At 31.5% G+C, this 26327-nt stretch overlaps 2 protein-coding genes across 5 annotated transcripts in view; both read left to right on the forward strand.

The window, feature by feature from the left end:
- LOC129971775 (putative inorganic phosphate cotransporter) overlaps positions 1-5707 on the forward strand; it is a 65230-nt gene extending 59523 nt beyond the window's left edge. The window contains exons 12-13 of the mRNA XM_056085751.1: positions 4437-5353; positions 5522-5707. Coding sequence (XP_055941726.1) covers positions 4437-5353; positions 5522-5707 — 1103 coding nt within the window. The remainder of the gene's footprint in view (positions 1-4436; positions 5354-5521) is intronic.
- The window catches only part of LOC129972782 (sialin-like), a 72717-nt gene that overhangs the window by 12628 nt on the left and 33762 nt on the right, over positions 1-26327 (forward strand). For 3 of the 4 annotated variants that reach the window (XM_056087044.1, XM_056087043.1, XM_056087041.1), the window contains exons 2-3: positions 17453-17560; positions 25063-25277. In XM_056087044.1, the coding sequence (XP_055943019.1) occupies positions 17530-17560; positions 25063-25277 (246 nt within the window). In that variant the 5' untranslated portion in view covers positions 17453-17529. Of the gene's footprint in view, positions 1-13142; positions 13387-17452; positions 17561-25062; positions 25278-26327 lie in introns of those variants that run through there. The other variant, XM_056087042.1, reaches the window with a different exon arrangement.

Raw genomic sequence — 26327 nt, forward strand, 5'->3', positions numbered from 1 at the left:
TACACTTACGTTGTTGCATCGAAAGAAAATTGCGCCATCGAAGAATTCTTGATTCTGTACATGCAGACCATGAGACCAGCAACTTGAATGAAGATAATTGTATTCTTGAACTTGATACTTTAAAAGGTTTAAATAAGGAAAATTGCAGCGGAGAACACTTGTCTAAAAAATATTTTCTTCTGTTTATATAAACATTTTAGAATTCTTGCTTGAAACCGAACTTCTGTGATATCTTCTAAAGATTTCTACACGAGTATTGTAAAATTCTAGAAGAATGGTGCGTTATAAAACAGTTACGAAGTGAGCATTAATTAAACAAATCTTCAAAATGATGAAATGAGAAACGTTTACCGATTTCGCCAACAATAACAGTTGAATGAAAATATCTCCATTGTTTTTAGGAGTCAAGCATTCGACCTACACTTCTAAAGTTGCTTTTATTAGTTTATGAAAAATTTCAGAGTTTAATATGATTCTAGATTTGAATTTTTTATAAAATTACCGACCCGAATTCCATGCCGAGTTTTCCATTAATATTTGACCTTGCTCTTTGTTTCACTCCGCGAATTCTTCCTTCAGATTTGAATCCTCTTGTCGATTTCTTATCACCAAATTTGTTCAGAACTTCACACTCATTCTGTTCACTGTATAATATCATTTCAAAATATTTCATTTCAAGCGAATCTCTTAAAGGTTGAGAATTTGAGATATTAGTTTAACATATTAATGTATCAAATGATTAATGGAATTCCGTTAAGTTCAAAGAATACTTCCAATATTACCACCAGGAAATTAATTTCTTTGCGTTAGTTACTCCTTCGAATTCGAGTTTATGGTGCAAGAGACGTTATTTAGCTATACTAAGCAAATTAGTAAACTGTGAAACTAGTTTTCCAAGTAAGTTATTTCCTGAAAACACGCCGAGTCAAGATTAATTTTGAAGTGCAATAATAAAGTTATCTTTACTATAAACCGATACCCCCGGGGGGAGCACCTCGAAATGAGGATGAGATGCTTCCGGCATGGTGGTTGGATCCCGCCACCCTGGAGGGCACACTAATAGGTGGGGGATCCGACTCCTCCCATCGATGACGGGAGGTACTTCCTTCGAGGAGGGTTGTACCTTGGCCGGTGACTGCCCTTAGGACTAAACCACAGTTCCCACCAATGTTGCTGTTGCTGCGGTTCGGTCATTCAGCTTTTATGGCTTAAATCCGTGTGCCTTCGTGGCGGGTCGGGGAATTAGATGGTTGACTTACTATAAACTGATGGTATATACTTGGGAGATTATAGTTTTCAAAACACTGATATTTATCAAATAATGCTGTAACATTGTTTTTTTTCTCTCAATGGATCGGAAATTCTGCATGGTCACCTTGTTCATAATAAATTACAATAAGACCACATGATTTGAGTATTCTTAAATCCCGTTAATTACTAAAGACGCGAAACATGCTAATTTATTTCATTAAAAATTTCTTTTTATCTTTTTAGTTGTGTATTCTAAATACTAGCCAATTTATTGAATAAATGGATGTCCCAATAGTAGAAATGATTGAAAAATATTAGATTATCTTTCGACTGCGAGGTAAATTATCTACTAAATTACTGGGTGGATTTAAAAAGTTAAGGTAGCTATAGATTAAGATTTTATTGCCAATTCAAAAAGTCATGCATGGTTAATTTTTAATATTGACAAACTAATTTTATTCGTATCGTATTTGCATTTGATAATTCATAATATCTCAAATAAAATTGGCAGAATTTCATTTCGAAAAGGTTTTTAAAACATTTTAAAGTTCCATTCAATAAAATTAGGGCTAAAGATTTATATTGCCTTTGAGTTACAGTTTAGTTCAATTAAAGGAAACTAACATTTTATAGAAACACTAATAGGCGTATTATTTCAACATTAAACAACTGGGGGGGGGGGTTCTTCTGTTATTTATGTTTTCTGAACTTTCACAAGTGCGTTTTCTTCTCATCGTTCTCTCTCCTCCCTGCTTGATGTTTTGTTCAGATGGGGTAATTGATTTAATTTATCAAGGGGAACACTAGTAAAGCCTGAAGTTTCATGTAGTATGATTTAACTAAGATTCTCAATTTCAACTACAGTTGGAGTTGATCTTTCGAGTATGTTCAACTAACACGATTCCATTTTTAAAAATTATTTTTCATTCATATACATAATAATTACATATTCCATTTTATGATTGAAGGATGTCTGGAGTGGCGTCAAACTCAACTTCTTAAACGACGCGTTGCGTCAAACTTTAAGGGAAGGGACAGAAAGCGGAAAAATGGAACGCTCTTGAACTAATTCTTCCCATTTTGATTTGGAGGAATAAAGATTGAAAATGGCAATGCGTATCGTAAGGAGATGTTTCAAATCATTTTGAAAATATAATTCAAGCAAAAAATTCAGAAAAAAAAATCATCCTATTGAAGACAATTTTGAATTGTTCGAGTTTCAAGTCATGTTGAAATGTATCGCAGCATAGTTTATTTCTATAACATGCCAATTTTCTGTCAACTATCTGCTAATGGATGAGTGCAATATTAGGAGGAATAGCGCGAGTTCTAAGAATTTTGGCCATTTATGGAGCAAATTAGTGATACAAACAATTAAGGTAAACAATGAAATATCTAAAAACAGATTTTTGGCCCATAAAATGAGATCTTTAAAATTTTGCATCGGAATTTAGTCAAAATTTAAGAAAACTACCGAAATTTTACGAATTAAATTAATTAAGCCTAAATGTTACATCTATTTCGAGCATCACTGAATATTTATTTCAAGGAATCTTCAGTGTTGAATTATTTTTCCCAGTAAAATCCATTTCATTACATTTGTGGTTACTTAATTAAATTCGAGTTTTAATCTCAAAATATAACAAATTATGTTTCATTTATATAATACATTGATTTCCTAACTATTCAGTTGAGAACTTAACGCTTACGATTTAAAGTTAACCATTAGCTGTAAATTTGACAACTTAAAATTTATATAAAATTCGGTTTTACGAAACATCTGGTAAAATTCGAAATGATCAAATGTCGCAGAAAGGCGCTTTTCTCATAGCAACTTGGATTAACCACAAATAATTCCTTGATGGCTTAAACCTATACTGAAAACTGAGAAAAAGTTATCTAAACTGTTAGATTCTTTTAAATATTTGAATAGGTATGGAATTTGGATGTTAAAGGGCTGCCTTTTTGATAGAATTCAAGATTTGTCGAAGATTCACTATTTAATTTTGAAGCGTTAAATGCTGAATGACCAATTCAGTTTTTTTTATCTGAACGGAATTAAGCAGTTATGTTAGTCAAGGCTTTCTCAGGTCATAATACCCGAAAAAAAGAAAAAAAAAGAATTTGGTAAATGTAAACATTTAAACTCTACAACGTTTGCTCTGCCATAAATTGTATAATCAGGAAGACATTTTAAGATAAAGGATTAATTTTTTTTAATGTTTTGAATCCCCAAGGTGTTAGCATTCATTTTTAGTTAAAATTTCTGTAATTGTAGTTGAGATGCGGAAACTGAAGTTTACTAGGTCAAAATATTTCGGAAGACGTATGCATATTTTCACCATGAATATATGAAATTTCTTCATTTGTTAATATATATCTGGCCTTCAGAGTAGGTCAGGAAAAATTGACTAAAATAGAAGACTAAGATGAGTGTAAAACACCGAAAGTAACTCTTTTCCAAATATGCAATGCAAAATGTAGTGCTTATCACAACATTATAAATGACCCATATATAAGCCAGTATGTAAATTTAAAACATTGCAATTATATTTATAAAAGTAAACTACTGTCCCAACTATAGAATAAATTTAGAGTTGCTACCATGTTTGCTGCACAATTCAATATAGAAAACTTTCGATACCTTAATTGTTTCACGAACAGGGGATACAGACACCCGTTAGGAATTCTGATGAAATTTATGTCTCATTTTTAAGATACTTGAGGTCAATTTCAGAAAAGATTTCGAGACATGTTCTAGCTTCCATACCACTATCATATATAGAATTCTAGTCTTTGCGAAAGAAAAAAAAACTCAATAACATTTTTAACATGAAAGAATATAGATTAGAGAAAATATCGAAATCATTCATACTTGCGATTGTACTATATAAAAAGCGAAAGCACTGGGCATAAAACAGCTTCTCATCGAGAAAAATTGGGAATATTCAATATAACAAAATACAGCAGACATGCTTCTCGAATAAACTTTCGCAATCTAAAATTTAAACAGTGATTGCAGTACGTGCAAATAGTGTTGAAGTTTATTCCATATGCCACAATTTATAGCTTATAACTATCATTTTCATTTTTCACTATTTCACTGCCACGACTCAATGTTTCACTCCGTATTTCAAATAACTGAACGAGTGTTTAAAATTGCACTGCCTAATTATTCCCCCAAGCCCAAGCCGATTACTGCTTTGATACATGCACAAGTCACACATCTACTTCCATCATACACAACACAATCGCTAAATTACGTAGTATCATACACAATTTCACACCACACACCAACCACTCCGACGGCACACACAATTTCACACCACACACCAACCACTCCGACGGCACACACAATTTCACTCCACTCATTACCCACTCCGACGGCACACACAATTTCACTCCACTCATTACCCACGCCGACGACCGGCACCTTTCACTCCACTCATTACCCACGCCGACGACCGGCACCTTTCACTCCACTCATTACCCACGCCGACGACCGGCACCTTTCACTCCACTCATTACCCACGCCGACGACCGGCACCTTTCACTCCACTCATTACCCACGCCGACGACCGGCACCTTTCACTCCACTCATTACCCACGCCGACGACCGGCACCTTTCACTCCACTCATTACCCACGCCGACGACCGGCACCTTTCACTCCACTCATTACCCACGCCGACGACCGGCACCTTTCACTCCACTCATTACCCACGCCGACGACCGGCACCTTTCACTCCACTCATTACCCACGCCGACGACCGGCACCTTTCACTTCCACTCATTACCCACGCCGACGACCGGCACCTTTCACTTCCACTCATTACCCACGCCGACGACCGGCACCTTTCACTCCACTCATTACCCACACCGACGACCGGCACCTTTCACTCCACTCATTACCCACACCGACGACCGGCACCTTTCACTCCACTCATTACCCACACCGACGACCGGCACCTTTCACTCCACTCATTACCCACACCGACGACCGGCACCTTTCACTCCACTCATTACCCACACCGACGACCGGCACCTTTCACTCCACTCATTACCCACACCGACGACAGATTCATTTCATTCTATGCTTTACCCGTACAAACGACCGAAACGTTTCCCTCCACGCATTCCTTGCACAGACGACCAACTCATTTCACTCCAACGCATTACCCACACTGACGATAGATTATATTTCACTCTAATTAGAGCACTCAAAAGAACATTTATCTTGATCAGAGAAACAATCTTTTCTATTGTCTATAGTTCTCGCAGCAGCATGTCATGACCCGCAGCTCACTCGCTTCCACACATCAGCCGCTACCAAGACCCGCAGCTCACTCGCTTCCACACATCAGCCGCTACCAAGACCCGCACCTCACTCGCTTCCACACATCAGCCGCTACCATGACCCGCACCTTACTCGCTTCCACACATCAGCCGCTACCATGACCCGCACCTCACTCGCTTCCACACATCAGCCGCTACCATGACCCGCACCTCACTCGCTTCCACACATCAGCCGCTACCATGACCCGCACCTCACTCGCTTCCACACATTACCCGCTACCATGACCCGCACCTCACTCGCTTCCACACATTACCCGCTACCATGACCCGCAGCTCACTCGCTTCCACACATTACCCGCTACCATGACCCGCAGCTCACTCGCTTCCATACATTACCCGCTACCATGACCCGCAGCTCACTCGCTTCCATACATTACCCGCTACCATGACCCGCAGCTCACTCGCTTCCATACATTACATCACCCTCTACCATGACCCGCAGTTCCCAGGCTCCTACACATTAACTACTGCCATGACCAACACGACATTTGACATGTTCACAACCAAGACGCATATTTTATATATTGCGTAATCATTTTTCAATTCGCACATTACAAGCCACAATTAAGGTTTCTCTAGACATGCGATTGCGAAAGATTTCACTGAGTTTTTGACCATTTCGATTAATAGTTAATGATTTCTAATTTTGAATATTTTTGTAGCTGTATGCATGTCGAGTTGGACAAATATGATGAGGAAAGCGAAAAAAAAATGCTATACTTTGTATTATTTATTATCTTCAAGTCCGAAACATCGAAAAAGTTTCCATACTTTGACCACGACGTGTATATTTTAATTTTCACAAATTGCCACTTCATGATGAAATCCAAGCAAATAGGTTCCTTCCCCTTTCCCGTCCAAAGATTTTTTTCCCGACAGTTAAGACAAAGATAAGCGCAAAATTATTCTAAAAATCAAGCTAATGTAAAGCCAAATAAATATGGATTCTATTTAATGCAATAAATTCGTGCATGTTTATTGATACCGATTTTAAATCCAAAGTATTATCTAAATCTTCTAGGAAGCAAAATTTCAGCTTGTGCGTTAATACACGAGAAAAACTATCATGCACAAATTGTAGCGTTTGTAACTTATGACAATGACTATAATAAATTTGATAGCTTCAAAAAATAATTTAGTATCGACAGATTCCTTGAAAAAGGTATTAAGGGATGCTTGAAACACATGCGAAAATCAGACTTCTCTATACTTTAATTAGTAAAATTTGTATAGTTTTCTTAAATTATACCAAGTCCGATACTAAAACAGATTTCATTTTATGAACCAAAAACTAACAATTTTACCTGTCCAAAATAATTTTGAAGCCTTGGAGACTTGGAGAATCATAAAAGGTTTCAAAATTGTTGAAACTATTATTCCAGCCGAATATTGCATTCATGCATCGCTGAAATGCGACGGAAATGCTGGCATTTTATAGAAATGAATGTGCTGCAATTCAATTCAGGATAATTGAAGGTCTAAAATTACTATTCGAAATTGAATAGGATAATTCATATAATCGTGCTTGAATTATACTTTCAAAATGATTCGAAACATCTTTCCTTAATGATTGATTGCCGTTTTTAGATACTTTAACTCCATCAAATCAAAATGGAAAATTTAATTTAGTGGCCTTCGCTGTTCGCCTTTCTATTCGTTTGCGTTATTCATTTTTTTCTTTATGTTGTTTGTAATCCCAGGTGTTATAGCTGCACTATACTACCTCCATGAAACCAAAGATCTCTAAAAAGTCCAAAAGCAATAGCGGTCTGGGGAATTTTAAGGGCATTTTTCTTTATATTGACACATATTAAGTCACATTAAAATATATGCATCAGCTCGGACATCATAAAAAGGAATATGCATTTAATGTGCATGTTATTGTGAAAAATAATTTTAAAAGAAGGAAATCTGAATTGAAGATATTTGGATGATAAACCTCCGAACACGACGAATTTAGATTCATTTTGACTAGGGTGTGCCCCCTTCTCCGATATTAAGTTGTGAATTTCAAAAATTAAGGGATATCAGAATTAGCCCTGAAGGTATCCAATTATTAATCTGCTATTAATTAATTGATCAGCATTTTCGAAAATTAACCTAATTCTTTTAATTGCACATGGATGTGGGAAATGGAGGGCTTTTTCCTGTTGCTAAGGAATCATTTCCTATACATAGACATCCATTCAACTAATAATTTACCGATTTTTTTTATAGTTAATTTTTGGAATTTGTTAGAATTGATTGATTCGTATATTACCACTACTGATTTATTTACTACATTATCCGACTATTATAATTCTGGAACTGGATCCATTAAGATTACAGAATCATGTGGTCTTACTTGCATAGGTGAAAGTGATTTAAACTGAAGAAATGTTCTGCACTGTTCGAAGCAATAATACATTATGAAGGCACTAGATGCTTCACAGGTAATTTGTATTCGATGTTGAAATGCATCTCTGTAATTCAGATGCTTCATCAATATGTCTGCATCATGACTTGAATGCAGGAAGGAAGCGATTGACTTATCGTTCCATCTTACGTTGAATTCCTTCTATAAGTCTATAGATCTGAAAAGAGAAATTTATGTTAATCTTTGCAGAGGAAACTTCATTAGCTTATTCTATTTGATCAGTCATTAATTTTTTAATTAGTTAACAAGATTCAACAAATACCAAAGAATATAAACGGGCAGAACAAACACTAAATGTATTGACATTTTAAATAAAGACGAACCTAAATTTCTTTGTATGTGAAAGGTTAATTCTTTCATCAATAACTCATGAGTGGGTAGAGGCGTGAAAATTAGATAACAAATTTTTATTTTATGGGCTCTGTTCTCTACAACCAACATTAAATAACATTTAAACTGTTGCCATGCCAGTAGGGATTGCAATACCGGACCAAAATTTCAATACCGGTATTCGGTATTTTTTAGATCTTAATACCGGGATACCGGTTTTAATACCGGTATTAGAAATTTTAGAAAAAGAAAGAAAACAAGATATTTCTTTGTTTTATTTGCCAGTTTTATAAGAGTGTAATATCACAAAAAAGTAAAGGAACAACTTATTTATTTAAAATCACAAAAATGTGTAAATATCACTATTCAGTCTGTGGTACTAATACAAATTTTTGAAATGTGATCTTAAGAACATAATGCATCAATTGTACTGTCATTAAAGCTGAAAAGTAATTTTGTGTAAAAATTACCAGCTGTCGAAAAGGCTCTTTTGGCATCTACGTCTACGTTCTTCAGATAGTGATTTGTGCTGTTTTCATGATTGCAATATGAAATTTATTGTTGCATTAGCTGTTAATAAATGAAAATCTCTCCGACATAATGCCTCTATAGTCAGTTTTATTGGAAGTAGAGCTGATATAGTTCTGGATATTAAGACTAATTCACTGTCTGAAAAAATTAATTTGAAGGTTTAAGTCGATTATTGCTTTTTGGATTGGATTTCTAAATTTCAAAAACCGTTCCATCACTAGGAGTAAAGTGTTCCGCCATGTCTTAGAATCTATTATTAACATATATTCTGTTTTATTTTCAGTTAGTATATAGTTTTTAATATGAATTTTTTTGTAGGGGAAAGTTTAAATATCTTAACAATTTTTCAAACTTTATAAATTATAGGAAGCAATTCTTGATGGGGTAATATTTCCTCCTCATTAGCAATATCTTCTTCAACAATTACATTGTCATTATCTTCATTGTCAATATCACTCTCACTCTTACTCTCTTCAATGTCAGAATCCGAAGTTTCTATATGCACAATATTTGGATTCTTCTGTTCTTTATTTTTTTGGTATAATACATCTATTACTCCTAATTGAAATCCATGAGCATAGCACAATTGCTGATTTGCACCAATCAACTTTCCAAATTTTTTCATAACTGTTGCTGCATTAGTCGTTATAGATACAATATCTTCTTTCAGGAATAGTCCATGTTTCGCTCATTTAGATTTAATTAATTAAGCCATTCATTAGCTAATTAATTTCGCCAGTTGGGGAGACATAAAAGCAAAAACGTATACTATTTTGCTATGTTGGCGATCCCTGAACATATAGTGGAGACAATTTAAAAAATTTCTAGTAAATACCTAAAAACCGGTATTTAAACTTGCGAATACCGGTATTACGAAATTGTAAAATGGCTCAAAATACCGGTATTCGATATCCCGGTATTGCAATCCCTACATGCCAGTAATGCAACATGTGTACAGAAAAAGAAGCAATTGTACTGCTTTTCTGGATTCTAAGAATAGAAATTTTTGACTGTTAACAGGTGGTACGCAGAAAGATGATCAGTTATTACTCCCAATTCCGCGAATAACCTCACTTCACTATTGCTAAATTTGAGTATATCTTCCTTCCATGTTTTTTACACCCTTTCTTAGTAATAACTGCCAGCACATGCACAAAAGCGAGCGGTGGATTTCCGAATTCGGAGATGAACATTATACAATTGTTTAGTTTCAAAACCTTTGATATTTTCAAAAAATAGATTTAAAGATTTATCTTAAATATTTTAAAGTTTTGATATTAAAAATACTAATTGTCATTTATTAAAAATTAAATATTAAATATAATCATTTATCGACAGTTTTAAAATACATACTTAAGTGGCTTCATATTATAAAGCTAAACATAAATTGCCTTTTATTGTATAATACACGAAAGAAAATTCATAAGACGGGTAGCTTTAGATATTTAAAAAAGTCAGCTGTCTTATTAATAGAAATCTATTTCATATTCTATTAAATACGATGGCACAAATTCGGACTAATCTATTTTGGATGCCGTATATAAATTTCCGAAATTTTATCTATAATTAGCCAAGTTGTCTACTTTTTATCATAATCTTCCTGCGATACTCGACCAATAATTTTCACTTAAATTTAAAAATAAGGCGATTTTTAAAATTTGGCACCATTTCCGGTTAATACCAAATTGGCATATTTCATAAGAACAAATAAAATGTTTTAATGCTTAGAAATTACATTCGCCTCATACATTTTCTCATTCGCCCAACTAACTCGGATAAATAAGGGTTTTAGATATAAAAAAGCATATTCATTTAGTTCCTTATAAAAATTCAATTGCTAACAAATATTTTAATTAACAAGAATTAAAATATTTCTGGCAATAAAAAGCATCAGATAGTTTTCAAAAGAAAAAAAATCCTTACCTTATTATTATCTTCAGTTATATAAACTGAAGTACAATTTCTAAATTCCAATGCTCTTAAATGGCTCCTGAAACTAAAAATATTCTAACCTTCATCGCGAAACTAAGAAACGCGAGTTTGATCAGAAAGTACAAACTGCAAATGAGATTAGGAATTCCTTACAAAGAAGAAACTAATCATATAAAAGCGAATCCAGTTAATGCAGAGAGATATATAGTGTTCACAAGAGCCCAACTATTGCGCGCAATTGAAGGTCACGCCTACTTTAGGAAGATCACGTGACAGCAATTCACGTGTCCCATTAGGGTCACGTGATTTCCCTGAGATAGGAATGGCCTTCTATTATGCACCATAGTTGGCCTCGTGTGAACGCTGCTTCAGAGACAAAATGAATTCATTCCCTGTTCTCTTCTTCCAAAAATTGTAGAAGGTAATGGTTCAGACGGCATAGGGATTAAAAAATATTATAAGGCCTAACAGGCCGATTTGAACCACAGAAGTTTACGCTGTTATACTGAGAACTCTCCAAAGCTTTTGACAGTCATAAATAATTTTAAAGAAAATATTTTATATTTCCAAAAATGAACTAAAATTTTAAATCTTCCAGTTATCAAAGTGAAATTGGAAAAGAGAACAGAAAATTAATCGTTTTTACGAAGGCATTTGTAGCATGGTGGTAAAGTTTGAGCATTAAAGGGTTTCAGGTCTGAAAACCACCGAATCCTTCAAAGATGGGTTTTGTATGTGGTTTTCTTGCATATTAAATATGAAATCGAGGATGAAACGCTTCTCACAAGTGTAATACAAAATCACAGAAAGGACTCAGGTTTTGTGATTATCATCCGATTATTGTTCAAAGTAAAAAGATCAGTCTAGAAATCATGCAGATCTTGGGAGGAATTAGGCTAGACTAGAAACAATTTTAGACAACTTTCCTTAACTTTTCAGAACCGAAGGCTTTAAAGTTACCAATAATAATAACCTATCTACATATCTGTGTGTTATCTTCACGTTTTTTTTTTGCTTATAGTTACATGATATGACATGTTATATGCTTCATAACATGACAAAAACAGCCGCGTGTGAAGTTTGAAGAATTCTTTTTACTGATCAAAAGTGCCCGGTTGCCGGGTAGTAAGCTTTTGGCTTTGGAGTCGGAGGTTTTCAGGTACGAGACCCGATTCCACCGAAGAACCATCGTGTAAGCTGGTCTGGGACACGTTAAATCCGTCGGGGACAAACGTCCTTCCGCTGGTTGGTATGGAAGTTTAGAGAGGGAGTTTCAGTTCAGGTGTCGTCCTCATTATCTGATCGCGGTTCAAAATTACGAGGTTCGTCCCTAAATAGTCCTAGCGTTGTTTTGAAACAGGATATTAATGTAACTTAAAGAAAACTATCTGGCTGAGGGAAATCTAAATTATGGAGTATGTAATCATATGTAAATTCTAAGTTGAATTTTCATATGATTATATAATAATTTTTTTTTCGTATCTATGCAAACAACAAAGAAGAACGTGTACTGAGGCTCTGTGTACACTGCGTTAAGGTGGGTTCACACGAAGCCAACTATTGCGCGCAATAGAAGGTCACGCCTACTTCAGGAAAATCACGTGACTGCAACGGGACAATGGCTAATAGTTGTCCCGACGGGACAACCATTTGCCATTGTCCCATCGACGTTGTCTCAACTGTTCACACGGGGACAATACAGGGACAACAGCAGAGAGACAACAATTGCGCGCAACTGTTAGCCTCGTGTAAACCCACCTTTAGATTTAAAACTCCCAAACTTATCACAAATATGTTGCGGAAAATATCAATCTAGAACTTGGAGCAATTTTTTCTTTGATATTTTGATTAAAATTTTCAATTAATTAAAAAATAATCGCATTGTCATTTCAATAATCGTTTTTGCTCTATAATTTTTCAAAATTTTACAAATTGAAAGAACATTGAACAAAAAATATCATACATAACTAAATACCATTTATATATGATATCATATATATCATATATAACTTTACAAATTGAAAGAACACTGATCATAAAATATCATATATAAAAATATCATATTTCGAATCTCTTCATAGATGACATATAATTTTTTTTTTAAAAATCTGAAAATAAATAACAATTTTTATGCATTTTAAAATCAAGAAATGTACATAGATACATCTTAGAACATTTCCTTTTACAGAAAATTTACTGAAAATTTTCTATGAAGCAAGCAAGAAAAAGTTAAATGTGAAATACATAGATTCTAAATGAGATTCTAAATTTGGGCCAAACTTCCTCCAATAAACTTGTTCTTAAGCCCTCAATATAACATGGAAAATAATTTATATCTGACATCTGTATAGCTGCATTCTTCTGAGCCTTGCTGCGTTTCGAGATGTAGGTCAAGAATGCGTTCAGAAGATATTAAATAGTCTTCCATATCAGGATAATCGTTTTCACCCAAATGCAAGAAGTTTTTCTCGCACCTGCTGCTATGTCTAAAAATAGAATGTTAGCAGAACTTTAGAACATTTCAGTGCAAAATATGAGGATTGTGTAATTTGAAGTGAAGCATATGAATATCGTAAGTAATATAATCATCTCTTTGTGTAATCTTTTTTTACATTTATATTATAGAATTCTTTTTTTATACTTTTGATACTGTTTTACTTTTTAATTACTTAAAATTTTCTACAGCAGAATGTTGCTTGCTGTTTGATGGAAAATGTTATGTCTTTGATTCATTCTTTTTTCTCTGATGCACAGATATCTTGTAGAATATTTTACCGAAACATGTTAAATGTTTGTAATATCACACCTCAATATTATTGATGTATCTCGTGGTACTTGTGGAGCAATGAAGTAGTGACCATTTAAAATATAAAATGTTGATACCTTTAATTTAAAACGTGATAAAATTGATGCTTGTCTCAAATATTTAATTAGTCATCAAATCAGTTTTACATAATCAAGTCCAGAATGTCATTTGTTTATCATTTTCAAAAATTCCGTTTGAAATTATTCTTTCTAATTCCCGCATTTCAATTTCTAATGGCACGAAATAAAACAGAATGTATAAATAAACAGAATAAAACAGAACTGCTGAGTCTAATTGTTTTGTTTGAGTGTTTATTCTTTTATTTACTATCTATATTTGCTATGCCTTATTAACACCGGTTATTAAAAGTGGGTAAACTCAAATTTATCAATTTATTGCCTTTGGTAATTAGATAGTTCGCCAAGGACAGTGGTTATATTAAATTTCAATTAAATTATTTAGATATAACTTTCAATGTAACTAACATATCCATGATACTGTGAAATTTTCGGACATTAAAGATGTGCTGCTTTAAATGTCTCGTATAAAATGTGTAGAATAGAAGACTGAATAATATGAAGCCGAGCATATGAGTATAGTAAATAATATTATAAGCATCTCTTAGTAGAATATTTTTTACATTTATATGATAGAATCTTATTTATGAATTGTTATTGTTTTCCTTTTTAATAAAAATTTCTGTAGCAGAATGTTGCTTGCTGTATGCTAGAAACTGTTATGTCTGATTCATTCTTTTTCCCGTAAAACACAAATATCTCACAATATTTTCAAGATGTATTTGAAATGTTTATAATATCATACCACAATATTATTGACGTATATCAAGATGCTTGTTATGAAGCTATGAAATAATGACCGTTTTAAGTATAAAATATTAATTATCAAATATTGCTAATAGTGTCGACACTCTTAATTTAAAATGCGAGAAAATTGACACTTGTCTCAAATATATAATTAATCATCAAAGCAGCTTTACAGAATTAGGTCTAGAATGTCATTTCCTCCCTTTTTCAATAGTTCCGTCCAAAATTATTCTTTCTAATTCTCACATTTCAATTTCAATTTCACGAAATAAAACAATCACTACTTCATTTAATTGAATGTTTCATTTTTTTCTGTTACTTATATTTGCTTTATTAACTCCGGTTATATGCAGAAGATATCTAATTTTTTAAAAAATAAAATTTGAGTTGGATTGGGTTTTTCAATTGGGCTGCCTTTTTAAAATTTCGAAAAATGAAATGAAAAAATAAATTCCTAGTGATTTATCAGTGGTTATAGAGAAATGGTCAATCACATCATCTGTTTTTTTTCCTAAAATTGTGAATATGTTTCTAGATTTTGTTTGTTCTCCTGCAATTTAAAAAAAATGTGTAACAGCCCTACTCATTTCTTGTAATTATACAATAATTCTTCTATATGCTGATATAGAATACCATATTCAGAATAACATCTTTCGGAAGTCTAGATTCAGAAAAATGTTATGCTTTTGGCGAAAATGGCTTTTCGCTGTATGTTTAATAAGCATTATTCATTTCTTCCCTCCTTATTATCCTTATTAGTAAAGAGGAGGTTATTTTTTTTATTTGTCGAGTGTTTTTTTTTTTGGTATTTGCCCTTTTCTATTTCAATTTTTTTAAATGGTTATTGTCAGAGAAATAAAATGAATGGATTTCATAGATGTTGAATGGAAATACTGCCACTCAAGAATTCGAGTGACCGTTGGAGGCATTTAAATATGAGCTAAAAGACTCTTACGTAATAAATGTGAACGTTAAAAGATGTTATAGTGTAAGAGGTTCAGGCTAAGGTCCTACATGGTAATCAGCCCCTTATTCCTAAAATCAAAAAAATGCATCAGTTGAAAGTTCTAAGAAAACCTCCTTATCCTCCAAACACATCTGTCATTTGGTTGAGCAATTTTGACAAAATAAGGATGTCTTGAACTTTCAACTAATCACACTCAACAAAAATTGGGAGCAGGGATGTATTTCAGACTTCAGCCATAATTTCATTGAACGGTCATTTCAGGAATTTAAGTATTGATAGCATCAAGATATATATATATATATATATATATATATATATATATATATATATAATTTAAATATATAAAAATTTCAAATCAAATTTAAATTTAACCGTATTGAAACTTAAATTTTTCCATTTTTTTCGGTGATAAATGCATATTATTTAACATTGCTGACTTGTGTAAAGGAGTATTTGGTGACTTTGTGATCGGGATGCAACTGATTTGCAACTTTTGCGATTCGGATTATGTGTCTGATGGGTATTGGTTTGATTCAGAAGCCCTCCCCCGCTCTATTTCCTATACACAGAACAAAAATATCTTTAGTCACCAGAATCATCATCATCGTCTCATGTATATGGATAATAACATTTCCAGTGTCTCTATATACCGCGCGTTATGATAAATTCTCATTATCCCAAATCTTCGAGTAATAAAATTATCTGGTGTCTCTAGATTTCACGCATTATCATGAATTATCATTATCCCATGTCTTTGGATAATAACATTAACTTTATTGTACAACAGTGAACATGTTAATGAATGGGATATATTCGTACTTGCTATCAAAGACTATGGGTCCAAATTTTACTGCCCCTACACATAAATATTAAAGAATGGACAGATTTTAAAAGGAAATTTCAAACGAACGACAATCGATAGAAACAGATATGATACACTACTTGATAGAAGAAAGTTTTATTCTATGCATTCAGTTTGAGTTCTATTTGTTATCGGGCAAGTGACGAATCGGAAGCACATTTCCTGCTACTTGCTTGTTGAAATCACTGCTACAACAACTCGATATTGTGAAATTTTAAGTATAATTAAGCATAGGTTTTAACCACAAATTTTAATCATACAACTGCCAGCGAAATTTCAAGTTCTTTGCTTTTTCTGCTTTTGGAATTTCTATGCTTACGTTTGAAAGTAGTTCAGATATGTTTAACATTTTCAGTTGACGCGCGAGGGTGACCAGTCTATTTCCTTTGCAAGCTCCATATAGGAAAATTTTGTATCGTGTATTAATGTTTATGATGATGGAATTTCTTGTTGGATGCATAACAAAATTAGCACACAAAACGATTTTCCGAGACATCACCATGTTTTCTTAAGCAAAATGCAACACCGCATTTATAGCGAATATCGGAATGCAAAAGTTAAAATTTAAATTATACATTATTCAATGATGATTTGAGTTTCCATCTATTGTCGTTCATTAGAAATAAATATTTTCAATCTGCTCCTTTTTTTTCTTTTTCTTTTAGAATAATACAATATTTGGAGAAAAGTGGCGTAACCCTTTGACATATGAATTTATTTAATTTCCTAATTAGATGACACATCCTATATGCGACATTTAATGTTATTTTAATTCCTGTAATAATATAAGGAGGAAAGATATTGAAGCGTTTCTAAGGGATTTTTGCATTTCAAACTACTTAATACTTTCACTTAATTGCAGATTTAAAATTAAACATTCAGTAATTTGATGAGCGTGTCAGGCGAAATTTTATGCGAAGGGGTTAGTTGAAAAAAAAATCAATTCACCATCTTCTATAATACAAATTATTTTTCGAGTGTATCTTAAAATAGAGATGTCGTTTAAAAATAATTCGCAACAACTATAAGGGTAAGAATTATTTCGTTATTTTTTAATGAAATTGTTTCCATTATATAATAAAAATTTAAATGACCAATGAAATGCAAAATAGTATAACTTTATTGTGAAATCGGATTAATTTGTACATTATTAGAAAAAAATTGTACTTTATTTTCTAGCTCCTCCTGATTTCTCTAATCACTTGAAGGCAGCGCATTGAACCTGAACACCTCTACAGTAAACAAAGTTTTGCATAATGTTACTTTGTGGATTCAGATGCATTCCAAGTAAGGAAATTTTGAATTAAAAAATTTTTTCCTTGAATATAATATTTATATTATTTCTCCGTCAATTTTCTACCAATTCTTGTTATATATCTAGGTACACTCTATGATACAATATTTTTAGGATAAAACTTTCTGAATACGGTAATTGGCAAAATTTAAATTTGAATTTTGTAGGAAATTGCATATTTTTCTTAGATGGGGTTTCGCTTTCCGCCATTATCAGCTTTATAGCGAGTATTTTAATTAATTGTGAGCATTTCAAGAGCTTGACAACGGAACCATGTTATAGTTTTAATTTTAATTAATGACTACTACAAATGTGTGATTAAAGGTTTATACTGGGGAAAGAAAACTAAATACGTACATTTAGTGAAATTTAATAGGCTTTATTGATGTGGTGTACTAAGCATGAATAATTGCAAATCAAAAAGGGATTTTTTTTTTTTTTAACTTTTAGCAATCCACTGGAACCTCTATGGGGTCAAAGGGTTTGCATTCATACTTTAGGCTTAAAACACATATAACACATTTTTTATTGAAATAGTGTGGACAGACGTTTACTGAGATTACAATTACTGATTTTGGTTGCTAATGGTCTTTTAAGGAATTTATATCCTGCATAGGTGATTGCGACATAGGTGAAAGCATTATAAGCACTTAACCAGTTTTAGGAGAGCAAAGGAATGTTTAAAAGGTTAAAATGTGCAAAAAATAATTTTCTCCTTTACACATTCTTAGCCATTTTTTAAAAATTCCAATTATAGGGGCGAGTTCTAAGTATTGATTTATATAATGAAATATTGCATAATTACAAAAACATAAAATATTACATGAGTCCTCTTACATTCATAAAAATGTTGAATGTAAACTAGAGATTAAAAGACTTCAAGTCTCAAAAGTGTCATTTAGTATAAGAAAAAAGGAATTCTAAGAAAGAGAGAGAGATTGGAGGGACTCTTTCAGAACTGTTGCTTAGCAATTCTTTGTCAAATATTGCATCTAATATGTTACTAATCATCATAATTTTGTCGTGATCTGCAACGCATAAAGTAACAATATTGACAGGAAATTTGATAATCCTTGCCAATCTCCAGGGCATTATTCATAAGTTTATAGGACAATAGAGGTAAAAATGCTTTAGAAGCAAAAGATACAATTGTCCCAACTCTGTTGAGTATCTGTATATATACGTATGTATATATACAGATCGTATATATGCATACGTATATTTACGTGTATATATCTGTATATATACGTACGTGGAACAGAAATCGCTCTTACATTTTATTATCGAATTGCAAAAGTTAAATGTAAACAAAGCGTCATACAAACGTTTCAAGTTGTCTCATTTTACAGTTGCGTTTAGCGTCTGGGTAACTCATTAATAGAATTGAAAAACATATAACTTGCCTATGAAAACTGGTATTCATATCTTCCAAAACTATTTCTTTTCAAAAATAATTTTGCATTATCTTAACATTAAAAAAAATTACCTTTTCAATAATTTCAGTTTCATTTTTCTGCAATTGTTTTCTTTATTTTTAATATATATATATATATATATATATATAATATAAAATTTGGTGTGATTTCATTCTGAAATAATATTATCATGAAATTCAAAATCACACATCAAAAAATTAATTCGCGTGCTTTTGCCAGCATGAAAATTAAAATGAAAAATTTTTTTCTTTGAGCATAGTAGGGAAGTAGGATTTTCATTTCTCCTTTTATTTCATAATATATAGTTACAATAATTAGTTTGCATCCCAGTAATTTGTAATAGACTGATTCAATTAAATCATATCTTTCAATCATATCAAATACGTTGAAATTTTTTAATTAATTCCATATTAAGCGTTTCACTGTTTAAAAATTCAATAGTCTTAGCTAAACAACTGATCACCAAAAGTGGCTAGTATATAATGTTAGGAAAACACTGTAATTAGTTGTATTGGTATATTAGTGACATATGGATTTCTTGTATCAATATTTGAGGAATTCTAGAAACTATTATGACAATACTTTTCACTCATATTTCATATGATTTTTCTAATAAATTCTGATTATGTACAAAAAAAATAAAAGCATAAGAATAACATGAGAGTTCATCATGAATTCTAATACTATTTTTATTCGTGTATGCAACTCCTTTTTTGTGAGTAGTATTCTAAGGAATCAAAAATCGCAAGATATCTCTCCAAAATTGTATGCCCCTCCTCAAGCTTGAGGAATAATAGAAATTTATCTCTATCAGTGCTGAAAGGACCCAAATGCCCGTTCAACGAAATTACGGCGTTCGTTCGAGAAACTTTGATATAGCTATGAAATTTCATGTCCCTTTCGTTATGTTTCTCTTTTATTCAATACCCTTGGCGCATGGTTTGTTCGTTAAAGACACTCTCCCAGATGGGTTTGGAGGATTCTGAATGGAAGTCCGAGTTGGCATTTACTTAGATGTCATCCTCTTTTGAATATCAATCATTTAAAAATATAAACTATGATTGTGGTTTTAAGAGGGTAGAAATTTTTTTTCAACTCTTTTAAAGAGAAACTCGGACATTCCAATATTTTGAGGTACCTGAACTCGAATGATCTTACGATTGAAAGAAAGTTACATAGCAGCACTTAGTGTAAAGAAGTAGCTAGGAAAATTTCATTCTCGACGTGCTTCGATAAATCATTTGTAGTAGAAAATAATTCTTCTGAAAGCATGATTTATTTATACATATATGCTCCGAGATATCCATACCCATTTAATTGCAGTAGCTTTATTAACTTTGTAAAGCAGTGAGATAGATTTTTAGTAAACAAAAAACAGGTTACATACTATCACTCTAATCGATTGTGGCGCCATCTCTAGTACACAAAAGTTACAATTACTGCAAATTCCTGCAATTTGAAATTCTACATGTAATAACATATAGTGGCATAATATTAAATTTATACATATATGCTCCGAGATATCCATATCCATTTAATTGCAGTAGATTTATTTACTTTGTAAAGCAGTGAGACAGTTTTTTAGTAGACAAAAAACAGGTTACATACTATCACTCTAATCGATTGTGGTGCCATCTCTAGTACACAAAAGTCACAATTACTGCAAATTCATGCAATTTGAAATTCTACATGTAATAACATTTAGTGGCATAAGATTAAATTTTCAAAAGAAAGCTCGTAATTTTTTATAGAAAACTTGCAAATTATTTTTTATAAAAAAATTATTTGTTAAATGTTAAACATGTCTAAAGATTCTTTTGACATTAATCAGTTCTGAAGAAAAACAGTTTAGATTTTTTTATTAAACACTGATTAGTTATAGATTAAATTTTTACTAACCAGAAATTATTAACTATATCATCAAAAGGTAGAAAGAAAAAATGTAGAACAAATTATTATTATTATTATTTTGTAATTTAAAATTTTTTCATGTACACTTTACAATGTGATAAAATTCAAACCATTGAGTTGTTTTCAACTATAATAGATTCATTGTTGTTAATTTATCTGGAACTCAAAACACATTTACTGACATAATAACAATTTTGAGTTTACATATCTTGCTCATGTCAACAAAAATTGACGTTTGTAATTGTTCTGAAAAATTCATAATATTTTAGATAAATGTGACAATGTAATATGTTTTTATAGAATTATTATATATTCTGTAAAAATGTCATAATTGATGGTGAAGAAAACAATATTTTTTCTATGAAAATGTCACAATCCCAGATACATTTCCCATCATTTAATCATAAAGTTGATACTAATTTCATCATTGAAAAATGTTATAGCTTTTTTTATATCGATCTATAAAATCAGAAATGACATTTCAAAAGCATACAAAATAATATATATATATATATATATATATATATATATATATATATATATATATATATATATATATATATATAATATTTTAAGTGTATTTTTTTTGTTTGATTTGTTTTTAATTACCTCATTCCAAAACTGTTTATAAAGAATTGAAAACAAATATTTAATTTTATAAAAATTTAGTTCGACAATATTTACGTAGAAGTAAGCGGCAATATTTTTAATTTTTCTGTTAGATTATTTAAAACTATTTATTATAACTAACACATCATACTGCAACTACATGAAAGGTACATCAACTTTTTTAGTTTATTTATAATTTCCCTTATTGGATGTTAACTTTGTAGTACCTTGGGATTACAGAAGTAAAAAATTGGTTAACCCTTCGAGGCCTAAAACATAAAATTACTGAATTTTAGTGGAAATTTATTAAATTAAATCAAATACACACTAAGGAAAGGAAAATGACAATTCATTAATTTTTTCATACTTTTGCATGCACGTTTGCAGCCGGTATAGCAAATCTTGGAAATACACACATCTGAGAAAAAAAAAAAAAGGGCTGATGGACTCGAACGAAGCCACTAAGCTTCAAAGAGTTATGGTTAGCTTACATAATTCAACTTACCTTATTTGAACATAAAGTGCATTTCTAAGTCATAATTCAGACCTTACATTAAGCACACATAGAAACAGTAAAATTACAAAAATCAAAATGTTGATGAAAAAATATTTGATTACCATTTAGTAGTTTTTTTTTTTTTTAATTTTTCTTAATAGCCATGATTTTAGATTTCCTGAACCATTATATGGTGTTTAGATGAACAGCTATAACATGCCATTGGTCTCTGATATATTAAAGGATAAGGGTATACAGTTTGTCATAAGCTATAACTGTTTGAGGATGGAATATCTTCATCTATTAAAAATTTGGACTATAAATGACTAACATGACGAATGGCTGGCTCTATGTTATTGATCTCTGTCGTTAGTCAAACTTGTGTACATACTCTTATTTACAACCAAGCGCTATGAAAGATATTAACCCTTCACACTCGAATGGCTCCTCTCAGGCACCATTCAAGATAGTGCATCATTTTGAAGTTTTATTTATAAATTATTTTTATTTTGATTGTTAAAAGTACCTATAGAGTTGTGAGAAATTGCAGGTTAATTTTTAGGGGAAATTCAAAATAAAACAATTACATATATCTATTGTTCGAAGCAACACAACATCTAAACAAGTTCTTCTATTAAGTGAATAATAATTATGCATCGAATTAGTTTTCCGAGTACAGAAGGCTATTTAATACAATTATATATTTATTTTTCGGAGCAACACAACACCTAAATAAGTCCTTGTATTAGGTGAATAATTATACATCAGATCACTTTTCCGAGTGCAAAAGGGGACTTAAAACAATTCTATATTTTTTCGGATCAACAAAACGTCTAAACAGATGAATAATTATGCATCGAATTACTTTTTTGAGTGCAAAAGGTTGCTTAAAACAATTATATATATTGGAGAAACACAACACCTAAACAAATCTTTTTATTAGGTGAATAATTATGCATTGAATTACGTTTCTGTGTACAAAGGGCTAAGTGACCTGTGTGACAGCTGTACGTGGATACTGATTAGAAGGAATTTTCAGATATGTTGTCAAACAGGAATGATTGTTCAGATATGTTGTCAAACAGGAATGATTGTTCAGATATGTTGTCAAACAGGAATGATTGTTCAGATATGTTGTCAAACAGGAATGATTGTTCAGATATGTTGTCAAACAGGAATGATTGTTCAGATATGTTGTCAAACAGGAATGATTGTTCAGATATGTTGTCAAACAGGAATGATTGTTCAGATATGTTGTCAAACAGGAATGATTGTTCAGATATGTTGTCAAACAGGAATGATTGTTCAGATATGTTGTCAAACCGGAATGGACAAATATCAGAATATTTTGAAATCGGATATCTTTCTCAAATAAGAATGGGTAAATGTTCAGAAAATTCTGGAATCGGATATCTTTATAACAATTAGGACAAAAAATATCCTGACTGTTTGGCCAGTCATCAGCTTCACAGTGGTGATAATTTTTAGGTAATAATTTAATTGAATAAGTTATAATGAAATTAGTATCAACCAACTATTACACTTCAGTGGTAAGGTCTTTTGAAAGATATCATTTGCAATTTAAAATTTGAAATGTGATTTGAACATAAATTAGTTTAAATTGAATTTTCTGTTATCACATATAAACATTTCTTTTTAATTATCCTTTTCTTGGAGTGGGGGATTCACAAACTCTAGATATATTTACTTCTTTAATTCGTTTTTTTTTTCATGCTGAACTTATTTTTTCTTCTGGATGTAATTATCTTTATACATTGATATTGTTTAACATTTTATGCCTAGAATTAATTTTAAATAATATTTTGAGTTAAATTAGAAAAATTTTCTAATATTTATCATTTGTTGACTTCTAACCAAAACGAACTCGGAAACAAAAAATAACCAAACGAAAAATATTTCATCTTTACTTCGAGGTTCTTCAACAGAGGATAAAAATGCAAGCATCAAAATCTAAACTTTTCGTCATTCCAAAACCGAAAAGCAAATGGAAAAGAATGTAATCCTTTGTGTTTCAGATCATAAATGGCAAGATATTATAACATACTGCTGAAAACATACAATAATGCACTTTTAATATATTTATAAAGCCATTTGTACTCTATTCGTGGTCGTATTTATTAATGAATATTTCTGATTATTATCATCTTTAAACTTCCAAAGTTTACTTTTACTCGCATATCCAGATTATCATTGCCCATAAAATGATTGAATGAACCATTTGACAATGTTTGATCGTCAAAATAGGGTAGGCAATTCTCTTTTGCTCTATTTCAATAAGATGCGTATTTAAGTTCATTGAAAGTTGTCTGTTAGTCCAGTATTGTTCTTAACTTCTCTCCCTCATTATAAATTACTAAATTAAATGGCGAGAAATCTTTTATTTACTTATTGTGAAATGCAAACAAACCTCCATTTAAACGTTTCTACAGCTAGACTTTCACTTAATAATTTGTAGCTATATAAATTAGTTATTAGAAATCCCCGAAAGAAAATTCGCGGTGTCACCACAAAATCTAAAATACCAAATTAGGATAATATAAATAGGCATTAAAACATAAAATTTAATATAGCTAAAAAAATTTATTTTCTTTTGAACATTGATTCGGAAATACGGCGTTTGCTTCCGAAATTATTTCGTAATATGCCGTTTTTAATTTGCTCGTGTTATATAAATGAAATTAATTTGTCAAGTCATGGCACTGATGTTAATTTGAAACAATTAAATAGATATTTTTCATTCATTTCAAATATCAAAGTGAAATTAAAAAAAAACATGCTATATCGTTCTTTTCAAATTTTAAAAAGTCAAAAAATCTGAACGAGTAAATTATTCGCGAAGGAAGCTAGTTCTAAACCTTTATGAAATTCGAATAATTATTTCTATCCATTTTTATGCTATTCTACATTTTTACATCTAAATGGATTATTTAATTTTTTATAGAAAAAAAATGAAGCTTATTTCGACATAATTTATCCTAAAATACATTTAGATAAATTATAACGAATTTATTTATATATTTAGGCATAAAAATGGGCTACATTCCAAAAAGGTGCATTTTCACAGCTCTATCCTTTTTCGGCATCTTTATCATTTATGCCACAAGGGTGAATATGAGTGTCGCCATAGTAGCAATGGTCAACAGCACAATTGAATCTCCTCTTAACGGCTCAGAGGCCGTAGCTGGATGTCCCAGCTTGTGGCACAATGAAACTCAGGACAATGATAAGGATTTTAAGGCAAGTATCGTTATATTCAATCCTAAAAGCACAGAAAAATTAAAATTTATTTGAATTTCTGGATTGGTCGACGGAAGGATCATTATAATGTTTGATGTATCAGGTTTCTATAAACGGCAACGGCAAATACAGCTTAAAAAAGTTGAATTGTCTTAGCATAGAAAAACCTCCAGAGAATCCTTTAGGAAGGATTCTGTATTATTATGTTTAAATGTATTGAAAAGGCAGTATTTTATTATGGCACCAATGGCAGAAGATTGATATCATATGTTATATTTTATGTAGATGTTATCTATTAAATAAATCTTCAATTTATCTTGCACAACAACTTACTAAGTAATCTCATTACCAGATAATTACTCTATTCATCTGACATGTCCGGAGATTAAGAACCTTGAGTTCATGCACTCCGTGACACTTGCCGTACGCTTGTTTCTTTTTGATGTAAGAAGAATAAGAAATATACCAAGTATATGTTCAGGTATATAAGGAGACTAAGAAATTTTTATCAAATGACGAAGTGTTAACATATATAGTAATATGCAGACAATGTTAGTCATATTAGAAGAATGATTTGGGGAATGATTAAAAAAATGATTAAATTTCTTCGTCTGACCTGGTGATTTTTCATGATATCTGGTATCAGCGCAGGTTTTAAATCTATTCATAGTCACTTTAATTAATAATTCGTCAAAATTAAATTTGTATTCAATTTCCATATTTCAGTACTGCGAAGAATTGTGAGAGAAAAGCTTTAATTAGTGTATATGTTACTTTAAATGTGATTAACTGTGCATTATGTATAATTAACGATGGTAATCCATAATCACTTTTATAGCGATTTTCTATAAAAAGTGATTATGAATAATTACTTGTAATTATATATAATCACCATATACACATATACCAAATATACATCACCATATACCATATGCACATAACACCATTTATAGTACACATAATCATCGATATAGGGATTTACTGAACTAACAAGTAATTTTGATAAATATTCAATAATTTATTACATTTTCCAAGTTTAATGGTGATTAT

The sequence above is a fragment of the Argiope bruennichi genome, chromosome 6, assembly GCF_947563725.1.
Source record: "Argiope bruennichi chromosome 6, qqArgBrue1.1, whole genome shotgun sequence".
NCBI lineage: Eukaryota > Metazoa > Arthropoda > Arachnida > Araneae > Araneidae > Argiope > Argiope bruennichi.